This window comes from Notothenia rossii (assembly GCF_949606895.1).
Source record: "Notothenia rossii genome assembly, chromosome: 1".
In the NCBI taxonomy this organism is placed as follows: Eukaryota; Metazoa; Chordata; class Actinopteri; order Perciformes; family Nototheniidae; genus Notothenia; species Notothenia rossii.
The window spans coordinates 51,434,402-51,446,344 of NC_136912.1; the positions used below are offsets into that span (position 1 = coordinate 51,434,402).

Sequence of the window (11,943 nt, forward strand, 5' to 3'; positions counted from 1 at the left end):
ACACACTTCTCCGCCTCATTCTGTTTTCATTTACTTGTGCGTTATCTGACCAGCTTCAATCTTGTAGGCTACTCACTTCGTTTCTTGTATAGACCCTACAGAAAAACGCGGGCAAAAATCCTTGATTATGCGGGCTAAATTCCTTGATTATGCGGGCTAAAATCCTTGATTATTGTTAGAAATTAAAATCAATGTTTTGATGGTATAATGTAGCTTAAACATACCGTCAGTTTAAACGCTCTTTTATACTGAAAAACCAGAAATTCTTGTGCACAAGCAGTTAAGCTTTTATTCTGAAAATCCTTCATCTACGGTTAGCATGTAGCATGTGGCTAATATACGATTTCCTAAAGAGGTGAATTGAGAAGCGAAATGACTTGGTGTGGTGAAAACCGAAACCTACTGATTTAACACTACAACGATAGATGTCGAGATACTACCATGCTGAATATTAAATGAAGGTACAGTTTATTTGAATACATTATTGTTTACAGACGAGAGTAGCATGTGACAACATCCGGAATGACCGGAAACCAAACGAGCCGAGAAGTATTGTTTAGAGTATTGATTACAGCGTTTAGAATGTGTTAAATGAAAAGTGATGAAAGAGAATATGAGGAGAAACGGCGTGTTGAGCATATATTGAATGTGAAAAGAACCTATCCTCTGTTTAAATGCAATAACGGACATTGGAGACGAGGTGAGCCGGCTGGCGGGGAGGAGCCAGCAGAGGATATATAAACAGCACCGGAGGAGAGATCCATTCTCTTCTCTTCCCTATCGAGGAGAGCCAGATCACAGCTGTTTGTCTGCCGGAACAATATTCTGTCTGTAACACTACCGCGCCTTTTTTAATTAAAGTACCCAATTGAACTTTCACAGAGACTCCATTTAGTCTCCTATTTTAAAGCTTCTCTCCTGGTCGGGAGAATAACGAACACAGTTAACATTATGCGATTAAATATGCGGGATTTTTATGTGATTTTATGCGGTGAAATTGCGGGAAGTTGCGAAATATGCGGAAAGTTGCGAAATATGCGGGGAAAAAGAATAACAATTTTTTAAAATATTGAGCTGTCTTATTTATTCTCTCTCACACACAACCTGCCACTAACGTTAAACCCCTTTACTATTCAATTAAACACATTCAATGTTTATTTCATGTAAAATCAATTGGGCTATTTTAATCACACTCACACTCACACATCTCTCTCACACACACACACACACACACACACACACACACACACTTCTCCGCCTCATTCTGTGTTCATTCACTCGTTCCTTATCTGACCAGCTTCAATCTTGTAGGCTACTCACTTCGTTTCTTGTAGCCCTCGAAAGGGTTTTGGAGGTTGATGCCTCGGTGAACGTGAGTCGTTTGGCTTTCTTGTCCGCAGCAGCAGAAAGCATTTTCAAATGTTTGAATGAATCAAAGTGGGTCGCGTTATAAATTAAAATCAATGTTGATATGGCGTAATTTGAATTAAATACACTATTTGATTTAAATCAGTTTTATTCTGAAAAACCGGAAGTTCTCACTATTAGCTTAACACTTTTATTCTGAAAATTCGTCACTTCCGGTTAGCATTTAGCATCTGGCGGAATCATACGATTTCAAACCTTGAACCAAGGTGAAATGACATGTGATGTTGTACACTGAGCACACTGGGATTAGCACTCATTTATTGACGCTGAATAATGTGTAGCAGGGAATGTTTAAATAACCACAGATGCCAGAATGATGCAATTTAGCTACAGAAAAATGCAGGAATTGCATTGGACCCGCCCCCCGACAACGCCGGCCAATAGGAGAAGACCTCAGATGACAACAGGAAGAGCAAGCCAAGAATTGATCGCTTCGACTCCCTGACCTGAACTGACCGGTCGGATGTGGAGAGCGCCTCCACTCGCACATTTCATTTTGTACACCACCGCATATTTTGTGTAATTAAATGCTGTTAACTTTTATAAGCTTCGCTTGACTCTTTTCAGTCTCTCTTGCCTTCAGGGTTCTAGAATTGCTTTCAATTTGGCGTCCCTGGGTGGACCTGAAGCAGGATAGAGCTGAGTAGAGGGGAAGGCTGCAAGCTAACTAGCATCACACCAGGCTGCACAAAGGGAGGACAGGCTACAGACTGACTGCTGGAGTTTTTGGCTGGGCCTAAACGAAAGGTGAGACAGTTACCTGTTCAATTCAAAAACTGTATAGTTAAATAACTTACATTAGGTGCAAGCGTTGGTATGGATCTGTAGATTGATCTGTGGTGATTGCGAGTGGTGTGGAGATTGTATATAGTGTTTCTATTCATCTCTGTTGTATCCTCGGCGCCGCCCGATTAATGTGAATATTACATAGTATTAAGACCTTCTGGGGAGGTACCAGACTTGATCTGGTTTACACTGGACTGGGTCCATTCATGTTAGTCTATATGTTTGATGTGTTAAACCGGCGTAGTCTGGTTTAATAAAGTATATTGTGTGGAGTTTTTAAGCCGAAAAGTATATTTTTGTGCAATGTTCTAAGCCGAAACGATTGTGTACAAGATTGGTATGAGATCAGCTTTTAAGGTCAGCATCGAAAGAATTTAGAGCTAAGATAAATGAAGATTGTGTTGTTTTGTATTGTCAAGCAGTGTGGTTTTAATCTGCACATGTTGAGTGTTCCCCTTCCCCCAGTCACATGAGGTTTATACTATACTGCTAAGCTAGTTAGCTAGCCAGTTGACATTACTAGATGATGAAGTAGTTTGAGTGAAGATACAACTGGTAATTACTGATTAAATACACAGGGATGGTGTAGATCAGGCCTATTCAACTGGCGGCCCGCGGGCCAGATGCGGCCCAGAACCAACTCCCGAGTGGCCCAGCCTCCCGTAGCCAAATTCCTACACTAGTACAGACCTTGAACGCAACACTCCGCGTTTCATAGAAACCACCAAACCACAACGTAGCACGTTTTTTGAAAGTGCATCTAGTGGTGCTAGTAACGGTGGTCCTATGATAGCAACTCTAAAACATGTCTCTCTCAACTCTAAAGCGTAAACAGAGACAAAACGGTCATTGATCTTGTGGAGCAGATCCAAGTCCAGCTGGACCTTTTCGCGACCGACTTGAGCACGGGTCGGATACTGCATTTTCCGACGCTCCCCAAACACATCACATCTCCGGCACAAATCACGGATGTGATGACAGATTTCATTGCGAGGTTGAAAGAGAACTTTGCCGGTCGATTGGATGGACTTGCTCTGCCCACAGACGTGATGATGGGCTTTGCCAGAGACCCCTTCACTGTTGCAATAGAGGGGGACGTATCAACCCGAGCAAAGGAAGTGGTCCCCTGCATCGACAAGGGGAAATATACACTGGAACTTATTGACATGCAGCGCACTAACGGGCCAGCGAAGTTTTGGAGTGATGTCAAAAAACAGCAGTTCCCTAACGTTCAGAAAGTAACGATCTGTGTGCTCAGTATGTTTGGATCAACATACACATGTGAATCAAGCTTTTCACACATGAACTCAATCAAAAGTAGCACTCGCTGCTCCCTGACTGACAGCACTCTTCACCAATGTCTTAGGATTGCATTGACATCCTATGAGCCAAAAATCACTGCTCTTGTTCAAAACTAAAAATGTCCCTTCTCCCATTGAGAAAGTCAGCGATGACAAATCACAAATGAGGTGATAGTAAGCACCTAGTTTACTATAGTAGGCGTTTAGTGTAGTATTCATTCATATAGTTACCCGTATCCCTTGTTATGGGTTTGTGCACTGAAGGGTTTGACAGTTCTTTCTGTATTCATTTAAATGCACTTTGTAATGTGTCTGGGTCAAATGTGACCAAAACGTATGATTTTTTTTGCTATTACTTGAAAAGTGAAAAAATAGTATTGCTACAGTACTACCTCTTTGTGTTGCATTGGAGCTCTTTAGCTGTGTTTTTTGTATGTGAGGACATTTATTAAGACTGCTATTATTGTATTCAGTAAATGCACTTTGTGATGTGCCTGGTTCAAAAAACATAACCTGAATATTTGACTTCTAAAGCAAACAAATGTAATGCTACAACTGTGCACTTTTTTTTCAGATTCTGTTAAATTAATGCTAATTTGTTGTGTTTTATGCACTTTTTGACGTACCTTTTGTTAGATGAACAATGAATAAAAATGGCATGTTTTTCATCGCAGTAATATGTGTTGGTTTAAAATGTGTCACTACCCGCTTTTTACAGACCGCTGAATGTCTGGCCCAGCTGAATTTGGTAGTTATAAAATCTGGCCCAACTGAATGTTTAGTTGAATAGCCCTGGTGTAGATGAACGTTGAGAGTAGATTGAGTTGTTTTGTTTTTCATGCTTTTCAAAGAAAGTCATTTGAACTTTATTATTTTGGGGAAATAAACAGGAAGTAGGTTTATGAACCGGAAGTACTAGTTGATACATTTGAGAGGAGTTCAAAATAAAACAGCTCCCCTAGCGGACATAATAAGTATTACAGTTAATACATTCTTCACCACACAGATACAAATTACAGGTGGTTTCTTTGAATTGAAGTATTGTAGTTGACTCATTTTATGACATTTGCATAATTTCATAAACTTGAGTATACACTGTACACGGTTTATTTGGATTTGCACCATATTCCTATTTTCATATTACTAAGTCAACTCCTGTTCATTTTTATTTCTTTATTCAGATTTTAAAATGTGCATAATTTCAAAATGTTAATTTAATTTGTCTAATTTTGATTTTGATTTTCCAACATTTTTATTTGAAAAAAAAAAACAACAACCAGATTTTAAAGTTAAGTTCAGGTGACATAGGATATCTTTATAAAGAATACAAAGGTACTATTCAGAGGATTAGTTTTTCATCTTTGATAACTTAATAATATTATCCAAGTACTTAAACATGTCGCCAAAAGACACCAAGTTGAGACCAGTCGCAGAGCCAGGCTCAACTGCAGATATCAAGGAAAGGGTAAAAATCAGATCGGATGCTTTAACAGTTTCAAGTAAAAGACAGAGGATATGGAACCAAATGGAGAAACTGTTAGAACAGTGGCAAACGAGAGGATTGATTCCAGCAGATGATCAGCCTGGACCAACGGAAGCCCATAGAAAAGCTGTAGTTGAACATGAGAATGCTGAATACTTACAACAGGAAAAAGCATGGATCAAAGCCGGACAACCCTCTTGGTATGGACCTGAAAACATTGCTATGAACAGAGCTGAAAAAAAAAAAGCTATGGTTGCAAGTCTGGTATCCCATCTGGAAGATGCCAGCCAAGGATTGACAAACAGCTTACATGTGGTAGAACTCAGCAGAAGAATGGAAGAGGAGACCAACAGAAGAATGGAAGAACTCAGCAGAAGAATGGAAGAGGAGACCAACAGAAGAATGGAAGAACTCAGCAGAAGAATGGAAGCAGAACTCTGCAGAAGAGAGGAAGAATCCAACAGAAGAATAGAAGAACTCGGCAGAATAATGGAAAAGGAACTCAACAGAAGAATGGAAGAGCAGCTCAACAGAAGAATGGAAGACGAACTCATCAGAGGAATGGAAGAGAGACGAAAAGCAGATGAAGCACATAATGACATTATTGAAGAGAGACGAAAGGCAGTTGAAGCCCATAATGACATTATTGCCGAAAGACAAAGGGAGGAAGATAAATACCAACAACTTCTGGCGGAAAGACGACAAGAAGATGTAAGATTTCAGGACATGAAAGCAGATAGACAACAGAGAGAAAGGAGAGAACAAGAAGAACGAAGAACTCAAAGAAAACGCAGAACAAACTACTCTCCTGACTATTCCGAAGGACAGGGAGGTGAAGATGACGACGGCGGTACACAGTCTGAAACCAGTAAACACTCCCCATACCATGAACAGTCACAGCAACAACGCGGTTTTGCATCTCCTCCTGAGAATAATAGTAGCGACGAAAATGAGCAACATTACCCTGGGAAATGCCCCAAAACGAGAAGAACCAAGAAAACTAAAAGATCCAAGACCGGTGCACATACCTCCATGCCATTGATAGCGGCTGGAAGAGGAGGATTTCAATACCAATCATGGACTCACAGGGACATGGAAACATTAGTGGCAAAACTACCTCCACTCACGAAAGGAGGTCAGAAGTGGGTGACTGATGTGGAGAGATACACAGCCCAAGACCACCTGTGCTTGGGAGACATGAGGGCCCTGCTCGGACGGATTGAAGGACGACTGGAAGCAAGAGCAGTAGATTCCGAGGCCAATTGCACGCACGACCCAGATGACACTTTATTCAACTACATCAGGTCGAATTATTGGGCTGCTATTCGTCACATCTACCCGACAACACGCAGTTTACATGCCCTCACCGGCCTGAGGAAAGGCACCGAGGAAAACATGCATGCCTTCCTGAAGAGATGTGAAGGAGTGTGGGAGGACTGTACTGGAGAACGACATGACGTTTCGCCGGCTGTCACAATGCTGTGGAAGGACGCGGTCATTAAAGCCCTTCCCCAATCAGTGCAGGCACGCCTTAGAGATGTGGTGGGGTTAGAAGCTAAAATCCCAGAAGAATGGAGACTACATCTCATTCACCATGACATCAAATGCCAGGAAATAACAAAGGAAGATGATGAAGAAACAAAGAAACTGGAAAAAATACTTTTGAAGATGCAGGTGGCTGAGAAAGATACTGAAGCTAATCAGATGGCCATACTAGCAGAGAAGGCAGGGTGGACACCTCCAACAGTTCAAACTCAGGAAGAACCAGAGAATCAAATGCAGAACCAACAAAGCGGAGGAGGAAGTGTATGTCCACAAAACCAAGTTCAGCAGATACCTGTGTATCTTCCTACTCAAGTACAGCCACAAGCACCACAGTATCTTCAACAGCAGACACCTGTGTATCGTCCTACGCAAGTACAGCCGCCAGCTCAGGTATACACTCCCAGACAGCATCAACAAAAGGGACAATGGAGAGGAAAGCAACGCTCAAGAGGAAGAAGAGATGGTGGCTGCTTCATATGTGGTGATTGTAGACATTTGGCCAGAGATTGCCCCACTCAGCAATATCCACCACAAGGTATCACCTCACAATACAGAGGAGAACCAATGTTAGATATGAGAAAAATTGAGGCGGAAGCATATGCCAGGGCCATGACGAATATTTCTGTTGGACCAGGGGATTGGGTAAATGTAAAAATCCACAAGATGAAGCTGTTGCAACCTGTATGGAGTGGACCGTGGGAAGTTGTAGAACGCACTGCAGATGCACTCCGGATCAAAGTTAAAAAAGGAACATGTTGGCACCCACTTACACAGTGTGTAGCCGCACCGCTACATTTGCAGAAACGGCACGGCAGTTAGAACTGATTTTGGAAAACTGGTTCAAAACAATAAGGAATTAAACATTTTTACAACGACAGCACCAGGAGATGAGTAAACTCAAGAATACTTAGTGTAAATACATAGAGTATAAAAATGTGTTTTTCTCTAACTGTTTGCACATCATAGACAAGGGATTTAGACAATATAAATAAATGTTCACTAAAAGTAATAAGTATAATGGAAAGTAGACATAGGCCTACACTTGAGTCAAATTTCATTACTGTAATCTGATTAGTGTGCTCTGCAGGGTTACTATTGTTCTAAGTAACAGTGGGATTTAAAATATTGGAGAAAATATGGAGATGTTCTTTCTTAGTGTGTGAAATATGTGATGCTTGAAACAGGTGTTTCAATTTATAGGAGAAAATGGTTTCCTGAAAGAGTCAGGTTGGGTAAATATGTAGCAATGGATGAAACAATTTTTAGAGGGAGTATTTGTAATATCATTAGTAGACATTCATTGTGTTGTTTAGATGGCATTTAACAACTAAGACGGATAGTATGATTTAGAAAGGGACAGAGTGGAAAGGGTTCGATTTATTTAACCTCAGTGTGCTAGATTTCTTATAGATAATGCGTCCCGAGACCTGGACTCCCCCTCTGAGTCAGAAAGGCTACGACCCCGTCCCGCCAAGCAGACAAAAGACCTAACCCAACAGGAGACTCCTCCTTCTCCATCAAAAAGACAGAGAACCAGAGCTGAAACAACAACAACAACAACAACAACAACAACAACAACAACAGAACTGCAGCCAGAACTATCTCCACCTGAGGCATCCAGAACCAAACGGCTTGCTGACATACAGAGATACTCTCATCAGTCCCTCAGACCGGGCATGAAGTTCCAAGCTGAGCCACGAGATTTGGCAAGAGCAAAGTGTGAAACTTGAGAGCAGAATCCGCCCTCCATATAAACAGCGAAGAGACTGTACAGGAGGAGATGACATATAAAAAGCAGTGCAAGAACAGTGGCATGATGTGGGCTGCAGATGTAACTGGGCCAAAGGCTGCCTAAAAGAGTTACAGCGGATGGATTCAAGAGCTGATGGACTGAAGAGAAGACAGAATCAGAGGAGTTGGCATAGTCGATTAGAAGTGAGGAGGTCGGGGTCACGGCTTGAGACAACCAGAGGAGGAGAAAAGGAGAACGGGAATGAGTGAGTTTACACATAAACACACTTATTCACAAACGCACATAAAAGAGACCACATTTAAATAACTTGAATTCACTTGATAAATACGTAAAGACAAACGGATTTATTAACCATGAATTAATCAATTTGTAAATTAAAAATAGCAGTAAAGAGGAAACTATTAAAGTAAAATGAGAAAATCACACTGAGGGAGACATGATGGAAATATTCACTCCACTTTAAGCAGTGGGTGTTGTGGAGTACAGAGTAGAACCATATGCTTCAATCTTTTCATCATGTTAACAAATTATTCTTTTAGAGATTTTTATTCACGTGTGATCTCATTTGTTACAATATTGATCACCATTAAAAGGATAGTTTTAGGAACCACTCTTTAAGACACATCTGTATTTGTATGGATCATGTTTAAGGAAGAGCTAGTGCCAAGCCAAATATAGTATTCCAATCTGAAGTGTTGATTTCTCCATTGTAGCATACTTATTACCATAGGAGGGCTTTCAGATGGAAATATGAAATGACTTCTGTTTTAAAATCCTTGATAAAGGAGGGAGTAATTGTTACATGTTCGGACACCCAAGGTTCCACACACTGCTAAAGAGTTTAACGTTGTTTTTTAAGTGGACCAGAATTGAAGATAGATGAGCTATGAAATACATAGCAGAACTACACAGATCCTAGTAATGGTTTGACTCAAGATAATAGTTATGTACACAAGTTTCTGAATTAGATCTATTAGACATTGTAATACTAATTAGGTGTAAATGAATTGCAGTATCAGTAGTACTATAAGGAAGTGAGTTTTGTACCAAGTTTCAGGAAAGATGGGAGGCAGAAGTCCAAAAGGAAAGTTAGAACCATCTTGAAAATCATAGTTGAAATCGTGAATGAATAAGGAATGGCGCTCCACATATGACATATTTTTGTAGATAAAGGGAACCCGCCTATGCTGAAATACCTCTGAAAAGACTCTGCAGAGCACGACATGGCCAAAAGACTGAGACCAAATTACCTTTGACCCTGACTGACAGTGTGACAAAAGCACTGTCAATGACTGACCCTGGGGTCAGTCACCAAACCAAACCTGACTTGACAACCAGATGGTGTGAGTGTGAATGAATGCCGGCATGTGATCAGTGTAACTGCATGATTCTAAAACAATAACTAACCAAGCATGTTTTTGGACTAACATATTATTTTGGAGCTCCAAGGGAAACGAGAGGTTTCCTAAAAATTCCATAAAAAGGGGAAACCGGACATGTGACCCGTTTCTAATCTACTTGATGATATTTTATTCCCACAGGAGTTGGCGGTTTGCAAATGTGAAACTCAAACTAAAATCTGAAGATTCTGTTTCTTTTGGGCCTGAAAGACGGAGAGAAACACTTATTTTCACTGAAGTGTTTACTGTGGAAATAATAATAATGGGTCTAAAATTGTAAACAATGTTCGTTATGTCCCTAACCAATATTTACCTGAAAGTGTTTTCCCCCTCCCAATTACAGGATTTTGTTACACATGAGTTCATGTGTAAATAGGGGGGAGTGTGTATAATGTCAACATGTAAATGTAAAATTCACAATTTAAATTTTTTCTTTAAGGACTGAAAGAAACTTTCCGCCCCAACCCAGATGTTCAAACTGAGCATTGAAGATAGTTTTAGGATTAACCTGCTCCATATCTCGGGATAATATACTGTTTGGTGAATGTTGACATGTTTCTAATATTGATTGAATTATAACAGGTAACACAGATGCAGAATCAGTGGCCAAGGGGCTACTGTGAGAGATCTAATTCCAGAATGGAATACCGAAAAAGTTGACCTGTGATAATGAAACAATTTTGTAATATTTCAACAGATATTAAAGTACCTGAGGTTTGAAATGTAGAAAGAACATATTACAGTTAAGCTGAAACATAGTAATGTAATGAGACAGAATTTAATTTTGATAACATCTTGTAACTAGCCTGGTAAAAGAAGTAAAGGCCATAGACTTTATTGTTTAGGTTATTATTATCATTATGGGGATATACATTTCATTTCAATTCATAATAGAAAGACATTTGATGACAGTATGTTGGATTTCTGTATTCATTTTTCAGCTTGATAATAGATAGGTAGAAGCAGTATTGCCAGGTGCAATCGATGGGATTTCTGCACACGATCCAAGCAGAGAATGACGTACCTTACAGGACAGACACACTCAGGAAATCATTCACTCTGACATCATCATGACTTTAGTTGTTTTTGAATCATAATGAAATTGTATTACATAACGTTAGTGTGTTTTTACCACAAACAGGAATAGTTAATTGTTATATTAGATTTGAGAAAGATTACAAGGATTTTATTTAGTTCACCAAGAAGATGTTTTTTGTTTGTAACATATGCCAAGTAGTAAGATTCAAATATCAGCAGGTTCTGAATTATTATTCCTCTGTCCCAGAACCAACAAGAATGTGGATGGAGAGAACTATATCTACTGGAGCCAGCAGAGATTCGTAAATTGCACCAGAGACACAGTAAAAGGATGACACAAACAGTTAGATAAAAACAGACCGATAGAATGGCGCTAGACTTGTTTAAATAAAGAGTAATATTTAGCTATTTTTAGATAGTTTAATCCTTCTTATACTTTGTAAAGGAACAAGTGCCTTTACACCAGATACAGTATGAAGATGATTTATGATGTGAAAGGAGGGCGTTAGACATTTTCCATACCAAGCCAATTGCTGCTATTTTGCGAAGTGACATTAAAGGTTTAAGATAGAAGTTATGCACAAATGAAAAACTTTATATTTATGATGAATATGTATTATTTGTATTTTTGACTTTTATGAGTTATGTACCATGCAATGTTCGGATGAAGAACGCATTGATTTCAATATTATTTACATACCTTAAATGGTATGTAAGGAGGGATTGTTAGAAATTAAAATCAATGTTGATATGGCGTAATTTGAATTAAATACACTATTTGATTTAAATCAGTTTTATTCTGAAAAACCGGAAGTTCTCACTATTAGCTTAACACTTTTATTCTGAAAATTCGTCACTTCCGGTTAGCATTTAGCATCTGGCGGAATCATACGATTTCAAACCTTGAACCAAGGTGAAATGACATGTGATGTTGTACACTGAGCACACTGGGATTAGCACTCATTTATTGACGCTGAATAATGTGTAGCAGGGAATGTTTAAATAACCACAGATGCCAGAATGATGCAATTTAGCTACAGAAAAATGCAGGAATTGCATTGGACCCGCCCCCCGACAACGCCGGCCAATAGGAGAAGACCTCAGATGACAACAGGAAGAGCAAGCCAAGAATTGATCTCTTCGACTCCCTGACCTGAACTGACCGGTCGGATGTGGAGAGCGCCTCCACTCGCACATTTCATTTTGTAC

The 11,943-nt window shown here is 39.8% G+C and overlaps 2 protein-coding genes across 3 annotated transcripts in view; one reads left to right on the plus strand and one right to left on the minus strand.

The window, feature by feature from the left end:
• LOC307019178 (glutamate receptor 2-like) overlaps window positions 1-11,943 on the minus strand; it is a 173,208-nt gene that overhangs the window by 100,096 nt on the left and 61,169 nt on the right. The window lies entirely within an intron of this gene.
• The window catches only part of LOC307033703 (uncharacterized protein), a 15,200-nt gene continuing 3,286 nt past the window's right edge, over window positions 30-11,943 (plus strand). Inside the window, exons 1-2 of one of the 2 annotated variants that reach the window (XM_079672247.1) lie at window positions 30-2,175; window positions 3,041-10,739. In XM_079672247.1, the coding sequence (XP_079528373.1) occupies window positions 4,912-7,362 (2,451 nt within the window). In that variant the 5' untranslated portion in view covers window positions 30-2,175; window positions 3,041-4,911 and the 3' untranslated portion in view covers window positions 7,363-10,739. The other variant, XR_013806617.1, reaches the window with a different exon arrangement.